This window comes from Lemur catta, chromosome 1 (genome assembly GCF_020740605.2).
Source record: "Lemur catta isolate mLemCat1 chromosome 1, mLemCat1.pri, whole genome shotgun sequence".
NCBI lineage: Eukaryota > Metazoa > Chordata > Mammalia > Primates > Lemuridae > Lemur > Lemur catta.
In genome coordinates this window covers 28358508-28377163 of record NC_059128.1, presented here as the reverse complement: position 1 = coordinate 28377163, position 18656 = coordinate 28358508, and the positions used below count along the sequence as shown (strand labels likewise).

At 37.9% G+C, this 18656-nt stretch overlaps 1 protein-coding gene across 2 annotated transcripts in view; it reads left to right on the top strand.

The window, feature by feature from the left end:
• PCNX1 (pecanex 1) overlaps positions 1–18656 on the top strand; it is a 160979-nt gene that overhangs the window by 126992 nt on the left and 15331 nt on the right. For both annotated transcript variants that reach the window (XM_045564689.1, XM_045564698.1), the window contains 4 exons: positions 10142–10395; positions 12205–12435; positions 16644–16744; positions 17518–17668. In XM_045564689.1, the coding sequence (XP_045420645.1) occupies positions 10142–10395; positions 12205–12435; positions 16644–16744; positions 17518–17668 (737 nt within the window). The remainder of the gene's footprint in view (positions 1–10141; positions 10396–12204; positions 12436–16643; positions 16745–17517; positions 17669–18656) is intronic.

The window sequence follows — 18656 nt, the reverse complement described above, 5'->3', positions numbered from 1 at the left end:
GATCATCTCACTTCCATGATTAAAAATTTTTGGTGACTCTCAGTTTCATTTAAGATAGAATAAAAATGCCCTGATGTGTCCTACAACACTTTGTGATCTGGCCTATGCCACTTTCTCCATCCTCACTTTACAGCATTGTCCTCACTCACTCTAGTCACCCTGGCCTTCTCGCAGCTTCTTAGATGTGCCAAATTCTTTACTAAGGACTTCTCTTTGCTCAGAAAGCACCAACCATCTCCCCTCCTCCCACCAACCCTCCATCTGGCTAATTCCATAATTATCTTTAGATGTTTGCCTTTGTGTCACTTTCTCAGAGAAGTCTTTTCTGACCATCTATCTGGCATGATTATCTGTTATCACCCTGTTTTTACTCCTTAGCACTTACCATAGTTAGAATCTTAAACAGTCATGCGCCACATGACAACAGTGGTCCCATAAGATTATAATGGAGCTGAATAATTCCTTTTGTCTAGTGACAGCGTAGCCATCCTAATATCATAGCACAACATGTTACCTGTGTTTGTGGTGATGCTGGTGTAAATAAATCTGCGCTACCACAGTCTGTAAGTCCAGCAATACAATTATGAACTGTGCCTAATACTTGATAATAATGATGAGTTACTATGTTACTAGATTATGTATTTACTTTTTATTGGTATTTTATAGTGTGTTCCTTCTACTAATGAAAAAAATTTTACTGTAAAACAGTATGCCACATTACCCGGCAGCCGCCTTGTACATCTTGTGTTTACTGAGTCTCTTGATTGCATCATTTTCTCTGTGCTTTATTTGATCTCGTGTTGTCTTGTTCATCATGGTCTCTAAGTATATAAAATTCATGGCTCATGTTGCCAGTAAGAGGCCACATGGAGTGATTGACCTGGAAACAAAATTAAAAGTGATCAGGGACTAACAAGGTGGAAAATCAGTGATGGTTATTGCTCTCCAGGCCAGCATGTCCCCTTGCACCGCAGCTACAATCTTGAAGAACAAGAACTAAGTGACAGAAGCTGTTTAAGGATCTGCTTCATTGCAGGCAACGAGACTAACAAAAATTCAAGACGGGCCTGTGTCAGATATGGGGAAAATTCTAATGACCTGGATTGAAGACCAGACACAGAAGCAAATCCCTCTCAGCACCGTGGTGATCATGGCCAAAGCAAAATGTTTGCTTGCGATGTTGAGAGAAAAGGCTGGACCTGACTATAATGCTGAGTTTACTGCTGGCTCTGGGTAGTTTAAATAGTTCAAGAATCATTGTTCATCACAAGATGTGAAAGTGAGTGGTGAGTCTGTGAGTGCTGATGTGAAGGCAGCTGAAGAATGTTGGCAAACTCCAGATAAGCTGATTGTGGAGGGACATTACTTGCCAGAGCAAATCTTCAGTATGGATGAAAACTCCATTCTGGAAACGGACACCTAAAAGGACCTTCATCCATAGGAGGCCCAGCTGACGCCAGGTTTCAAGGCTTTTAAGGACAGGAGAGCAGCAGTCTTGCTTGGGGTGGTGTTGCAGGCTACAAATTGAAGCCCTGTGTGATCTGGCACAGCGAGAACCCCTGGGCCTTCCAGCATAGCAGTGAGCACACCAGGCCCATGGCGACAGGAGCAATAAGAAGTCATGGATCACTCAGTTCCTCTTCCAAGACACCCTCCTGAATCACCGTGCCAGAGAGGCGGAGAGGTACTGTTGGAGAGTAACGTACCTTTCAAGATTTTGTTTATTGTTAAAAATGCCCCTCCACTGTTCATCCTCCTTTTATTGGTGATCTTCATCCCAGTGTCCAAGGGGTGTTCCTCTCTTCAAACACCATCCCTTTGATCCAATCAATGGATCAAGGAGTTACAGCAGTTTAAGGCTGACTGCCTGAGGAGGACCTTTGCCCAGGCCATCGCTGTAACCGAGGAAGACACCGAGAAGACTCTTTGCAATTCTGGAAGGATTACATCTGTGACTGCATCCAGAACTTTGCTTGGGCTTAGGGTGATGTCACCAAGAAGCATATGAATGACATCTGGAAGAAGACGCTCGCGGTTCGTCCATGACTTCAAGGGATTTACCAAAGGTGAGGAGGTTAGGCTGTGGCTGAGGTGGCAAATGACTTTAACCTGGGTGTGGATGAGGGTGACATTGAGGAGCTCCTAGAGGTGGTTCCTAAGGAATTACTAGTGTGGAGTTGCGAGAACTGGACCAGGAATGCATAGCTGAAAAAGAGGCAAGAGAAAAGGAAACTACAGGAGAAGAAAAAAGAACTCTGAAGAAAATTCACAGTGAAGCATTTAGGAGAAGCTTTTGCAGGCCTTGATAGACTCTTCAAAAAGTCTGAAAGCATGAACCCCAACACTGAAAGGTTTTTAATAATAAGAACGTTCATGGTGCATTATCTGTTTACAAGCAAATCTATGATGAAAAAAAGAAACAAGGCAAGAAAAATCACTATGGTCATGTTTCTGAAAAGAGTGACACCTCCTCAAGAAGAGCCTCAGGCAGGTCCTCCAGGAGGTATTCCAGAAGAAGGCATTGTTATCTTAGTAGATGACAGCTCCATGTGTGTTATTGCTCCTGAAGACCTTCCAGTGGGACAAGATGTGGAGGTGGAAGATAGTGATTTTTGACAATCCTGATCATGTGTAGGCCTGGGCTAATGTGTGTGCTTGTGTCTTAGTTTTTAAGAAAATATTTAAAAAGTTAAAAAATAAAAAATTTTAAAAGTAGAAAAAAGCTTACAGAATGAATAAGGATATAAAGAAAGAAAATATTTGTGTGTAGCTGTATGTGTTTGTGTTTCAAGCTAAGTGTTATTACGGAAGAGTCAAAAAGTTTGAAAAAATTTTAAAGTTTATAAAGTAAAAAAGTTACAGTAAGCTAAGGCTAATTTATTATTGAAGAAAAAATTTTTTATCACTGTTGCCTAATCTAAGTCTACAGTGTTTGTAGAGTGTACAGTAGTGTGCAGTAATGTCCTAGGCTTTAACATTCTCTCACCACTCACTCACTGACTTAGCAGAACAACTTCTAGTCCTGCAAAGCTCCATTCATGGTAAGTGCCCTATACAAGTGTACTATTTTTTATCTTTTATACCATATTTCGATTGTTCCTTTTTTATGTTTAGATACACAGATACTTACCATTGTGTTCCAATTGCCTACAGGATAGTAACGTGCTGTACAGGTTTGTAGCCTAGGAGCAATAGGCTGTTCCATCTAGGTGTGTGTAAGTACACTCTAGGATGTTTGCACAATGACAAAATCACCTGACAATGCATTTCTCAGGATGTAAACCTGTGGTTATGTGACACGTGACCGTGTTTATTGTTTAAAGTTTAGTTTTTTTCTAGCCCAGGGGTTGACAGACTTTTCCTGTTAGGAGCCACATATTTAATAGTAAATATTTTAGGATTGGGGAGCCATGCACATTCTCTGTTGTATATTCTTCTTTGTTGTTTTTTCTTTCAAACAACCTTTACAAATATAAAAACCATTCTTAGCTTGGATTTGGCCTGGGGCTGAATTTGTCAGCCTTTGCTCTGGACCAGTGGCCCCCAACCTTTTTGGCACCAGGGACCGGTTTCATGGAAGACATTTTTTCCACAGTTGGGAGTATGGGGCAGAGATGGTTTCAGGATGATTCAAGTGCATTACATTTATTGTGTAGTCAGACCTCTCTGCTAATGATAATCTGTACTTGCAGCTGCTCCCCAGCTCTAGCATCACCGCCTCAGCTCCACCTCAGATCATCAGGCATTGGATTCTCATAAGGAGTGTGCAGCCTAGATCCCTCGCATGCACGGTTTGCAGTAGGGTTCATGCTCCTGTGAGACTCTAATGCTGCTGCTGATCTGACAGGAGGCGGAGCTTGTGCTGTGATGAGAGCGATGGGGAGCAGCTGGAGATACAGATGACGCTTCGTTGTCACTCATCACTAGCCCCCCACCCCCACTCCCTCACCTCCTGATGTGCAGCCCAGGGCCTCACAGTTCCAGGGGATTGGGGACTGCAGCTCTAGACTAGGCAGATTCCCAAGGGCAGGAATCACATCTGCTCTGTTCATCATTTTGTATCTAGCACCTATCACACAGAGCAATTACTATATAATACAGATTTTGTTGATTTTGTAGAATGATTAAATAATGTAAGTGTACAGCCTTTTTGTCCTTTCTCCCCATTCCAGGGTTCTCACAGGGTATGATTATGTTCTTGCTCCAATGTCGATGTGCTCCCTGGTTATTTTCTTTATTTTATGGTGTTATTCCCTGTTCTTACTTACCCTCTCAGAATATTAATCAAGAATATCATTATTTTGCCGGGTAGATATTTGGATCTGCTGAGCATTTTTATGTAGTTTCTGAGACATGTTCCATTAAATCAATTTAATCTTTTTGATTTTATTTGTCTATTGTGTTGGATGCTTAATCTTAAGCAATATTTAAAGAAATTTTTTGACCAGTTTCTTATAGGTACTGGTTAAACCCATTCATATTTTTTCATTTCTTTTTTTAGTTTACTGATACTTTCAAGATTCTTTTCCATGTAAATTTTATGTGAAAAATTTTTCTATATCAGAATTTTCTGATTACGACTTTTACCATGTTAACTTTTTATTTGTGTTACCACTACTAAGTACAATTTTCCAAGTCAGACTTTACAGGTCAAAAATTTGTTATGCTGATTGGATTCCTTTGAATTTGTACTCAGATTCATTTTGACATTTCTAGTTTTCATGGTGGTTAGTTTTATTTATTTTTATCAGTAATATTTCCTATAATAGCTGAAAGATCTCACTGATCTAGGGTATAATTGTTAATGGTTCCTCAGAGATGCTCTAGAATACCTTTCCAAGTCTCAGAATTCTTTTTTCAATTATTGTTAATTTTTGTACTTATTATTGACTTTATTTTTCTGAGAAAAATATATTACTAGAATATGTTGGGGTTGAAAATATTCTTGAGGTTAGTATGGTAGAGTAAAAAGATCCTGCTTTAATTCAGTTATCCCATTTACTTTATTTTGGTACTTTGAACAAGGACCTCATTGAGTAAATGTCAAAAATTTTAAATTCATCCTTCCCACATACGATCTCTGTACACCAAAAACAAAGTGATCTGCACAAAATACAGCTCTCATTATGTTATTTCCTCATTTAAAAACCTTTGATCAACTTTCCAGAAAGAAAATGAATAAAATGAGGTAATGACAAATAATACCTAAGGAATAGTCCCAATTTCATCATAATTAAAAAAAAAAAACAGGCTCAGGAAATTTCTTCTAGAAATTGGGTAATTCTGCCCACGTTCTAGCACATGATAAAGAAGCTTTTAAAAAAACTAATGTAATACTGATATCAAAATATGACTAAGCTGACATTTAAAAAATACTCTGGACTGGGCGCGGCGGTTAACGCCTGTAATCCTAGCACTCTGGAAGGCCAAGGTGGGTGGATTGTTTGAGCTCAGGAGTTCAAGAGCAGCCTGAGCAAGAATGAGACCCGTCTCTACTAAAAATAGAAAAAATTAAGCCAAGCAACTGAAAGTAGATACAAAAAATAAGCCGGGCATGGTGCCTGACATCTGTAGTCCCAGCTACTTGGGAAGCCGAGGCAGGAGGATCACTTGAGCCCCCAGGAGTTTGAGGTTGCTGTGAGCTAGGCTGACACCATGGCACTCTAGCCTGGGTGACAGAGTGAGACTCTGTCTCAAAAGAAAAAAAAAAGGAGTAAAAAATACTCTATTTTAATTTCACTTGTGACTATAGATGTAAAAAAATCTCTAATTCTGAAATAAACAGAAAGCAGCAGTACTTTGTTTAAAGTAGCCCTCACAGATTCAACCATTTTTCATTTTGAAATTAATTTGAGTATTAGAAAGCAAATTAATAGAATTCGGTTTATTTGAAAAGGAGAAAATATATTATGATCCTCTCAAAAGATGCCAGAAAACATTTGATTAAATTTCATTTCCATTATTGGTTTGAAAGATATTTTACAAAATTACACACGTCTTTATTATGTTAAAAAAACATGTATGTGTAAGTACAGGCATACCTTGGAGATGTTGCAGATTCAATTCCAGACCACTGCAATAAAGCAAATATTTCAGTAAAGCAAGTCACCAATTTTTTGGTTTTCTAGTGCATGTAAAAGTTATGTTTACATTGTATTGCAGTCTGTTTAAATGTGTAATAGCATTATTTCTAAAAAAAAAAAAGAAAGAAAAAAAAGAAAAACAGTGACTTTATTGCCCAGCCTCAGTGACTCATGCTATAATCTTAGCACTTTGGGAGGCCAAGGCAGGAGGATCACTTGAGGCCAGTCTGAGCAACATAGTGAGATCCCATCTACAAAAAACAGACAAATTAGCTGGGCATGGTGGCATGGCACCTGTAGCCCCAGCTTCTCAGGAGGCTGAGACAGGAGGATCGCTTGAGCCCAGGCACTTGAGGTTGTAGTGAACTATGATGACACCACTGCACTCTACCCTGAGCAATAGAGTTGAGACCCTGTCTCAAAAACAAAACACAAACTTTATTTATAAAAAATGCTAACAATCATCTGAGCCTTCAGTGAGTCATAATCTTTTTTGATGATGGAGGATTTTGCCTTGCAGTTGATGGCTACTGCCTGATCAGAGTGACGGCTGCTGAAGGGTGGAGTGGCTGTGGTAATTTCTGAAAGTAAGAAAACAATGGAGCTTGCTGCATCGACGGACTCTTCCATTCACGAATAAATCCTTTGTAGCATGCGATGCTGTTTGATAGCATTTTACCCATAGTAGAATTTCTTTCAGAATTGGAGTCTACCCTCTCAAACTCTGCCACTGCTTTATCAACTAACTTTATGTAATAGTCTAAATCCTTTCTTGTCATTTTAACAATGTTCACAGCATCTTCGCCAGGAACTAGTTCCATCTCCAGGAACCATTTTCTTTGCTCATCCATAAGAAGCAACTCCTCATCCGTTCAAGTTTTACCATGAGATGGCAACAATTCAGTCACATCTTCGGGCTTCACTTATAATTCTAGTTCTCTTGTTGTTTCCACCACATCTGCAGTTACTTTCTCCACGGAAGTCTTGAACCCCTCAAAGTCATCCCTGAATGAGTGTTGGAATCAACTTCTTCCAAACTCCTGTGAATGTGGATAGTTTGACCTCCTCCCATGGATCACGAATGTGCTTAATTGCTTCTAGAATGGTGAATCCTTTCCAGAGGTTTTCAGTTTACTTTTCCCAGATTCATCAGAGGATTCATCACTGTCTATGGTAGCTGTAGCCACATAACCACATGAAATATTTCTTAATTAATAAGACTAGCAGTTGAAATTACTCCTTGATCCACGGGCTGCAGAGTGGGTGTGTTAGCAGGCATGAAAACAACATTAATCTGCTTGTACTTCTTCATCAGAGTTCTTGGGTGACTTGGTGCACTGTCAATGAACAATAATATTTTGAAAGGAATCTTTTTTTTTGGAATAGGTCTCAACAGTGTGCTTAAAATATCCAGCAAACCATGTTCTAAAACAAATATGTTATCATCCAAGCTTTGTTGTTTCATTCAGAGAGCACAGGCAGAGGAGATTTAGCCAAATTCTTAAGGGCCCTAGGATTTTCAGAATAGTAAATGAACATTGGCTTCGACCTAAAGTCACCAGCTGCATTAGCCGCTAACAGGAGACTCAGCCTTTCCTTTGAAGCCAGGCATTGACTTCTCTTCTCTAGCTGTGAAATTCCGCAGTGGCATCTTCTTCCAATACAAGGATGTTATCAATGATCTTAGCTAGATTTTCTGGATAACTTGCTACAACTTCTACATCTGTACTTGCTGCTTCACCTTGCACTTTTATGTTATAGAGACAGCTTCTTTCTTTAAACCTTATGAACTAGCCTCTGCCAGGTTCCAACTTTTCTTCCGCAGCTTCCTCACTTCTCTCAGCCTTCACAGAATTGAAGAGACTTGGGGCCTTGATCTGAATTTGGCTTTGTATTAAGAGACTGTTGTAGCTGATTTGATCGTCTATCCAGACCACTCAGACTTTCTCCATACCAGCAATGAGGCTGTTTTGCTTTCCTATTATTTGTGTGTTCCCTGGAGTAGTACTTTTAATTTGCATTCATAACATGGCTATTTGGCATGAGAGGCCTAGCTTTGGCCTGTGTCAGCTTTTGAGTTGCCTATCTCACTAAACTTAATTATTTCTAGCTTTTGATATAAAGTAAGAGTTGTGCAGCTCTTTCTGTCACTTGAATAAGCTTATTCATTCTGGTTTTTGATTTAAGGTGGGAGACATGTGACTTTTACTTTCAAGTTTCACTTGAACTTAGAGGCCATTATGAGGCTATTAATTGGCCTAATTTTAGCATTGTTGTGTCCTAGTGAATAGGGAGACTCCGGGAAAGGAAAGGAGACGGGAATGGCTGGTCGGTGGAGCAGTCTGAACACACATTCGTTGATTTTGCATGGGCATGATTCATGATGCCCCTAAACAGTCACATTAGTAACATCAAAGATGACTGATCACAGATCACCACAATATATATAATAGTATTGAAAGAGGGCTGGACGTGGTGGTTCACACCTATAATCCCAGCACTTTGGGAGGCCAAGGCATGAGGATTGCTTGAGGCCAGGAATTCAAGATCAGCCTGAACAACATAGTGAGACCCCCATCTCTACAAAGAGTAAAAAAAAAAAAAGAAAAGCGTTGACATATTGTGAGAGTTACCAAAATGATCCAGAGACAGGAAGTCGGCACATGCTGTTGGAAAAATGGCATCAACGGACTTGCATCGTGCAGTGTTGTCACAAACCTTTAATAGGTGAAAAACACAGTACCCGCAAAGTGCAACAAACAGCGTGTATTCCTGTTAATGTCAGGTCAAGACAAGGGTTTTTCTTCTCAACACCTTATAACATTATTATGGATGTCTTGGCTAGCATGATTAAACAAGAAAATTAAATAATGGAATTATTGAGGGTTCTAGAATGCTAAACAGTACAGCTTCTTAGCTTGGCAGGAATAGCCTATTAGCCAGATCTTTCATTGTACCACCAGCACTATCATCTGAGGTTGGTTTCATGGCATCAGTTTCTTTCAGTCATGTTTTTCAAATGTGGATGGTGTGTATATATATTTGTTAAAGGATGAAAGTTACTGTATAGTTTGATTTAAATTATTTAATATAACTTAGATATGTGCCTATATACAATTAAGTATAATCACTTTATAGTCTTCACATAATATAAGGAATTTACAAATTAAATGGAAGAAAGACCACAGAACAAAATAAAAATTAACATTAACAAATCATATTTTGTTGGTATGAGATTACTATGGGTCTAATTCTATATTTAATCTGTGTTTGTATTTTTACTTCAGTGACACTAATTCAATCAATTCCTTTTTGATAAGTATGTTGTATAGAAAAATATAACTTCAAAGATTTGTTTGCTAGTACAAAATAATCGGACCTTATACTTAATTGGAACTTTATAAGTAGGTAAGCCTCAAATGCCAGTAATGTAATCTTATACAGTTATTGTTGGAATTGGGAAGAGAACAATCTTAATTGTGTCTTTAATATTAAATTATAATAAACCCTTGCAAGTTATATAGCCAAGTAAACAGGATGTATATAATATTTATGCTTGCAGCATGGACATGATACTGGTAAATGGAGCTCAGATTCTTTTGAGTTTTGCATGTCTGTCTATATTCCTGTGTGTCTGGTATGATTCAGTATTTGTTCTGCTGGGTTTTTTTGTTTTTAATTAACTCAAACCTTCAGGAGCTGTGTGTTACTCTTTGGTCCTTCATTTGATATGAATGCAATTGTAAACTCATTTGAAAAGTTTGGAAACTAATGAGTCAAAATTATAGGGGTTACTTTACAGATTTCCAGAACTTTTAATGTGCTAATGTACATTGTGATTCTGGAGGAGATGAATATACCGAATGCCTGATTTCTGGAGTTTGCTACAATTTGTTAATAAATATTCTGAGGCAAATCAATCCCATACTTTGAATTGCTGTCAGTGAGTCTGTTTCATAAATCTCTCGTGTCCTTGATACATTCATTTTTTTTTCCGTTTCATAATTTTTCCGCTTTGTTTGTAATGGTCTCTGTTCCTGTCTCTCTCTCTTTTTAAGGTACCTACTGTCAACAACGGGAAGTAGAGGCCATTACTGAAGGCGTAGAGGAAGATGAAGGATTTTGCTGTTGTGAACCCGGCCATATTCCTCACGTGCTTTCATTTAATGCTGCATTTAGCCAGCGCTGGCTAGCTTGGGAAGTGATAGTCACTAAGTATATTCTGGAGGGTTATAGCATCACTGACAATAGTGCTGCTTCTATGCTTCAGGTCTTTGATCTTCGGAAAGTACTCACCACTTACTATGTCAAGGTAAGGGTATGTGCCTTAGATCTTCAGATAATCGGAGTCCCTTATTGGGAAAGACATATATTTTTAAATATATATATATATAGATAGATAGATAGATTGATTGATTGATTTTTTTCCTTGTGCTTTGCTTCTAAGTAGTGATTTAAATTTTCTAGGATCCAGAAAAGTCAGTAAAAATATACCTACAAAAGTCTTGCTGTTTCTTTCTTTACTGGATTCTTTCCATTCATTCATTAATAATAGTAGCTAGTATTTGTAACTTACATGTTTTAGGCACTGTGCTAAGGAATATATACATACATATATACACACACGTGTATTTTACTTAATTCTGTGAAGAAATTTTACTTCCTTGTTTTACAGGTAAGGATCAGAAGTTAACTTGCCCAAGGTCCTCTAACTAGCAAGTGGAGTTTGGCATTTAAAACCCAGGCTTGTCTCACTCCTGAGCCCTTCCTGTTAACCACTACTTTGTACTGCTTTCAACAAACTGAATTAAAGTATTGCAAAATTTGGGAGGTCCCCAAGACCACCCTCATTTCTTACACCAGCTGAAATTTCTGGGTTCCCAAGAGCACGCATAGGTTCTGTAATTTGCTAGAGAGATCCACAGAACTCAATAAAGTTGTTCTACTCACATTGTACTTGTGTTATTACTGTGGAAGGATACAGATTAAAATCAGGCAAGGGAAGAGGTACATAGGGCATTGTCCAGAGACACCAAGGTGAGGAGTTTCCAGTTGTCCTCTCCCAGTGGAGTTGTGCAGATGCCTGTTTCTCCCAGCAACCAGGTGTGGCAACACTCACAGGGTGTTGCCAACGGAGGAAGCTTGCCTGAGGTTGGTTGGCATCCTGAGTCTTTACTGGGTGTAGTCACATAGACATGGTTGACCACTCAGAGTCTCCAGGACCTCCAAAGGTCATGTTGATACTACATGGCTCTAGGTTCCCAGTTGAGCAGACTGTCTTATCAGGCAGGACATTCCAAGTGCTGAGTGTTTACCTCCTGAGACCCAAGGGCAAAGGCCAAAGCTCGTATTAGGCAAGGTTAGTCTTTTACTGCACAATATATTTTATTTTTGCTTAAGAGTTTACAGAAATACAGCATAGTTATGATTTGGAGGCTTACAGGTGAAGCCAATATTTTAAAAGTATGTGTGCTAAGCTTTAGTGATCCATATCTGAATTTTCCATATCGTATGTTATTACCTCTACTTACCACCTTATTTGTGCTGATAGGCGGAAATGAACCTTGAGCTTTCCATTTAATGTTTGGTTAAACCCAACCCGAAGAAGTGAGAGAGATTGATTTTACAACATTTTTTACGTGTGTGTGTGCGTGCGTGCGTGCCTGCACAACGTTTTCTGTCTCTAGTTCTAAATACATACTTTAAATACGTATTTTCTGTTGCTTTATTGTTAGCTATATTTCTATAAGTTGACCTGGGATCACAAGAAATTTGAATAACTTTCCATGAAAAATTATTCAACATAAATGCACCACAGTAACTTTTTTTCACCTCTTAAAATATCCTAAATTCAAAAGCTCTAAAATCAATAGACTAGAATTGTTTTGAAGTAGCCTTGCTGAATTTATGGTTTTTATTTTAAAGTATTATGTTTTTTCATCCAGGAAGCCCTGAGGCATTTTGTTATAGCATTCTTAAAATACATATATAGAATATTGACCTAGAGTGAAATATTTTTGAGTTATACTACCACTAGAAACAGTTGGAATTTATTTCACTGAGGCATTGGAGATCCTTCAGATTGTGATTTAACCTGATGTTTTTCTCTTGTCCACATTAGGGTATCATTTATTATGTTACAACCTCGTCTAAGTTAGAGGAGTGGCTAGCTAATGAGACAATGCAGGAAGGACTACGTCTGTGTGCAGATCGTAATTATGTTGATGTGGACCCAACATTTAATCCAAACATTGATGAAGACTATGACCACCGACTAGCAGGCATATCCAGGGAAAGTTTCTGTGTGATTTACCTCAACTGGATAGAGTATTGCTCCTCCCGAAGAGCAAAGGTAGAGTTTGTTTAATCCATTTGCAACTCTTTGAATTCAGGCTTTGAATCTAGGTTTCCAAAGATGGAAAGAATATCCCTATTAGTTATTACAAGGCCATTTTTCCCACTTTCCTCTTTCTGATCTTGTAGGTAAGAAAACATGTTTGGTTCATTATGGTTGGGCCAAACCAACTCTGCCAAAACAGGTTAAAGAAAAGTGGTCTCCTCCTTTCTTTCATTTGCAGTGTCCTAATCTCACTGCCCAGGTAGCAACCCCTCCACCCTGTGCAGGCATGTGTTTTACACAAATTAAAATTATGTGTGTTACTCTCCAAAATCTAGTGTTTAAGAAATTCCCCCTCCATTTGCCAGACTTAAGGATAATTAAATATCTGTCTGAAATACAAAGTCTAAACTAGTGCTGTCTAATAGACCTTTCTGCAGTGATGGGAATGTCCTGTGCTTTCCAATCCCATATGTGGCTATTAAACACTTGAAATGTGGCTAGTACAACTAAAGAACTGCATTTTAAATATTTAATATTAATATTAAATATTAAGTAATATTTACACATTATTTAATTTTCATTGATTTAAATTCAACAGCCCATATGGCTGGTGGCTACTGTTTTGGACAGTGTACATGAAGACCAGTGACTTTCACATATTAACGTGGGTAAAAATGACCTTGGAACTTGTAAAAATGCAGATTCCTGGGCCTTACCTGAGAGATTCTGATTCAGCAGGTCTAGGCTGGGGATGTAAAAAATCCATCACCCTGGGTGATTTTAATTTAGGTGGTTCCCAATCCACACATTGGGATATCCTGTCCTATCTTGAAAGTAAGATGAGTTACAGGCTTCAGCAACTACTTCTTCCTTCTAGGTCCCATGACTCTGGTGGTAGTATTGCACCCCTGTCAGACTCCAGGGAACATAAACACAATACCAAGGCCTGTAATTACAAAGCTAATCCCTACCACCACTATTGCTTTCCAGGTAAAAGCCTTGTGTAATTGAACCACAGCATGCTGTGTACAGATTTGCTCTATATCGTGGAGCATAGTGAGTTACCTTAACAACCAGTGCCTTTATCATGGTGTGGGATGTACATACCACCCATCTTCAGATTTAACACCTGGTTTAGTCCTTCTTTTGCAACTACTCACAGTACTACACCCCATCATATCAGCCTCTTTTCATCAGACTTAGAACTTTTTCCATCATATTTTTATCTGTTAAACAAAGAAATGCTTTATTGATACAAACACACACACAAACTTTAAAGCAGTAAGAAATTTAAATAGCCATATCATAGCAAACAGGTGGCCAGTTCAACATTCAGGGTCGCCAGATGCAGGGAGACAGCAGCAGATGGGATTCCTGTGTGGAGAGGGCATCTTCACAGGCGGAGAAGGCCTAGCTGTAACAGCTTTTCAAGTTCTCTCTCCTGAGCGAGGAGGAGGGGCGCTCCATTGGAGGGGAGGTGTGCAGTCTGGTACTCTTCAGGCAGGTCAAAACCCTCAACATCTAGAGGATTGAAGGGAAAGAATTTTTTCTGTTTCTGGATAGCTGTCATCTGAGCAGGAGCAGAACTCTTTGCTCTGACAGTCTTTGTGGGCATAAGGCCCGGATCCCAGCTGCAGCCCATCCCTAGGAGCCACTTCTCCAGTGTCTGCCTACTTCTCCATCCTCCGTACCAACAAAGAGCAGAGTAGCCACTCTCTATTATTCTAAGACTCTGCCTCCAGTATTTTTAAAAGTATTTTTTCTGTCTTTTCCCCCTTTTGTGAAGACTCCAACTACATTTATATTAGACTATTTGATGTTGTCCTATAGCTCACTAATGCCTTGTTCATTTCTTTCAGTCTTTTTTTCTCTGTGTGTTTTATTTTGCATAGTTTCTAGTGCTATGTTTTTGAGATCATTTGTCTTCTCTTCTGCTTTGTTTAACATACCATTAATCGCATCCAGTGTATGTTTTATTTTGGACATTGCATTACTTTGTATCTCGGAAGTTTGATTTGGGTCTTTTTTTATAAATCTTCCGTGTGTCACTTAACATAGTAGACTATTCCTCTACCTTCTTGAACTTGTGAGATATAGTTATGATAACTGTTTTAATATCCTTGTTGGCTAATTCTCACATCTGTGTCAGTTCTGGGTCAGTTTTGATGGATTGAGTGATAAATTGATGATTTTTCTTATTATGGATCATATTTTCCTGCCACTTTACATGCCTGGCAATTCTTGATTAGATGCCAAACTTTATGAATTTTTCCTTGAAGGGTGCTGGATATTTTTGTATTCCTATAAATATTCTTGAACTTTGTTCTGTGACATAGATAAATTTCTTAGGGACAGTTTGATCCTTTCAGGGCTTGCTTAGAATGGACCAGAGCAGCCTTTAGTCTGGGGCTAATTTTTCCCCATTACTGAGACAATACCTTCTGAGTACACTAGGCAGTCATGAGATTTTCCGTTGTCCTGACTGTTGCTTTGGATGGTTCTGTCCTCAGTCTTGGGTCCTCCTTGCATGTGTTGATCAGTACTCTGGTGAGACTCAAGAGAGACCCTCTGCAGATCTTGGGAGCGTTCTCTGTAGCTCTCTCTTCTCTAGCACTTTGCCCTGTGAACTCTAGCTGACACATAGACCTCTAGACTCAACCTTTCTTTGTGCTGTGGCCTGGAAACTCTCTAGGAAATACGCTCTGTCAATTGTAGGGCTACCTCTTTTGTTTCCCATATCTCAGGGATGAGCGTCCAGTGTCTGAAAATTGTTTTTATATATTGTGCCCATTTCCTTGGTAGTTTCAGGTAGGAGGGCAGATATGATATCTGTTACTTCATCTTGGCTAGAAGCAGAACCTTGAAGTAAGTTTTTTTTTAAATTTTTTTTCTCATCACAGAAGCAGTACATTTTCAGCATAGAAAGTTGACAGGATTGGGGAGGGAGAGAGGAAAATAAAGAACAAAAATCACCCATAATTTTCTCACCCATTATAACCACCTTTAGTGTTTTTTGTTTGTGTAATTTCAAGTCTATACCCACTCTCTCTTTTATTTTTTTTTTGTATTTCTTAATACTAGTTCTGCCATATTCTTTATTTACTATTTTGTAACCTGGACCCAAAATTCTTTTCAAAGAGCCTGCTTGGTGAAACTGGAATATATGCTATATGAGGTAATATATCTTTGGAAACAGTCTAATTGGCAGCAACTAGGGCATCGCTAACACAGTTGCTATTAATTAGCTAAATTATCCAATTAATGGTAATGAATTAAATTAACCAGTCAATATTAAGTTAATATCTTAGATAGCTCCCCTTTCTTATTTATAAGTTAATGGTTTATAAAGCCAAAAATATATACTGCTGGCAAAGTTAGAATAAGTAAGCTCATTATTAGCCTATATTATTGATTCTTCAACTTTAGTATGCGTTAGAATCACCTGGAGAGTGATTGCTGGACCCCACCTCCAGAATTTCATTTCATAGATCTGGAGTAGCCTAAAATTTGCATTTTTAACAAGTTCCCAGGTGATGGTGCTGCTGCTGGTCCTAGTACTGTACTTTGAGATTGTTTCTTTCGGTCACTGAGGGACTACCAAAATTTTCCTTAGCACTGTGTAAGGTAAACCATTTTGTGACTATTATTGGACTTTCTTAGAGTAAAAAGAAAGGACAGTTACCAGCTTCTTTCAATAGTCAAGGTATGCAATTGTTAAAAAATAAAATTAAAAAATTTAGGGGAAACAATATTCTATGGATATCAGTTTGATTTTCTTTACTATGTTTATGGTCACAAAGAGGCTAACATGGCTGCTACTAATAGCCTGCTTGACAAGTTATGGTCAGAAATAACTATAGAATACGGAATATTGTATTTTCAGGAGAAGGTAATGTCAGTAATACTAGTAAGTACTTTGAAATGTTTAGCTAGGATCCTAATTTATAATACAGGCAGTTTTCTTTGTTGTTATTATGTTCCAACATTATAAAGCTTTAGATTTTATCTAAGGATTCCAAAGAACCTCCCCATACACATTCATGCTTCATTTCATGCTGTTTTATTGCTAAATTTATTTTCAGTGGAACTTTTGTTTGAAAAGATACAAATTAGGTACTAATTGAGTTATTTATCGTTTTGCTGATATATTAATTAGGTATATTTTGATTTGTTAAATACTTATATACCTTTTTGATAACAGTGTTCTTTGTTTTTTAAAGCCACTGGATGTGGACAAAGATTCATCCCTGGTAACTCTTTGTTATGGACTCTGTGTTCTGGGACGGAGAGCTTTGGGGACTGCATCCCACCATATGTCCAGGTAAAGAAGGCATTTCTGTTTTCAGGAGGAGAGTATGGGAAGCTGTATAACCTAAATCTGAAATCATATTTTGTGGAAGCATTCATTCTATGCTACTTTATTACAGAAGTCTCTGGATTTTATCTTGAGATCTTTTTGCTGAATATAGTTGAGTTGTCCTAACTGGTTAATAGAACTGGCTTTTAAAATTCACACATGTGTGGGTATCTATTGATAATGATAATTTAACGAATTCAAGACATTTTAAAATACAATCACCCCATGAAGTTTGATTGGTCTCTTCCCATTTACATCTATTTTTCTAATAAGTTCATTTGTTTTTATTTTTCCATATTTTCTTGCAGCCTCTGTCCAGAGCATTTATACTTTTTAATATAGTCAATATTAGATTTGGGGACTCTGAATCTAAACTGAATTTCTTGACATATATAGCCAAATGAATCAGAATTAAGAAATACCACACATTTTGAATTTCTTCTCTGATAACAACATGTTTTCCATTAATCCCTTCATAATTTATTTTAACTTATAGGCTCTCTGCCTGTTGTCTGTTTTGATGGACTTACTATTTCAGTGGTTCATAAACCAGGGTCTCAGGTCAGACAGGCCCTCCCTATCTCTTGTGATTCTGGTTCAGGGGTTCTGACATTAGTTCTTGGAATCTGCATTTTGAAAACTCTCCCAGGTGATTCTGATGTACACCCAAATGTAAGAATCAGTGACATGGAAGACTTTTGTCAAAATATGTGAATTTTTATCTCCAATCTTAACAGTAATTTAGAGTCATTCCTCTATGGATTGCATGCCCTATTTAAAGGAGATTTCCGTATTTCTTCAATTCGAGATGAATGGATCTTTGCTGACATGGAATTGCTAAGAAAAGTAGTTGTCCCTGGAATCCGTATGTCCATTAAACTTCATCAGGTAACAAGATGAAATTTCTCTAAGGTGTTTATGATAATTCTTCACATGAATTCCAAGTTATGTTTCTTAGGAACCTTTTGAGAAATATTCTGATGTGAACCAAAGAAAAACATGATTTCGTGACAAGATATTAAACCTTAAAAGTCTGAACCTGTGTTTCAAACAGTAAATTTGAATATTAATATTAGAGAGTGACTGATCTAGGCATGAACTTGAAGAAAAATTAAGCAGTGACAAACTAGAAATAAAGGTCTTTGGTCCTGTAATACTTGCTTTGACTTCATGTGATTGTAATTAACTCCTCTTCCCTGGATGAATGTTAGCCAACTCCAAATGTGCAGTATAGCAACAACTCAGGAGTGTTGTAAGTTCTACTGTTACTGAACTGAGTTTCATTTTGTGTGTTATGTAAAATAATAGTTGGTTAGGACGGATTTAGCCTTAGTTAAATAATCCTAGTGGGGTAATAACATTGAAACGGGGCCCCACAATGCATTTCCAAAGCCCTAGATCATTTCAAGACTACACTGTGAAATTAAGTCCTGGTGCTTGCTCCTCTCATCATTCCACTGGATGGTAGTTATCAGATCTGACGATAGAGACCCCATGATAAAACTCATTAAAATGCATCTGCTGTGTTCAAGTCTGATTGAATCTCCCCTCCTCCCCCGCAAAAACAACAAAAGGTAATTTAACTCTTCAAGTGATTTTACTATGATCTAAAGTGTTAGAATGAAGTTACCATCTCATAGTCTTTAGGAGCATTGCTAATAAAGGATGTATTGTTTGGAAATCTCTGTTAAAAATGGAATACTATTTTGAGGATGATGGGGAAAATATTCATTTGGGATCAAATAGAATTGTCCCTCTTCATACTAGCTTTAGAGTTTTGAGACAAAATTCAATGCATTTAAATGAAAAGGAGATAATTACTTCAGATTAAAATGTTTTTAAAACTTCAGAATTTCTCAAAAGGTACCAGTTGTAT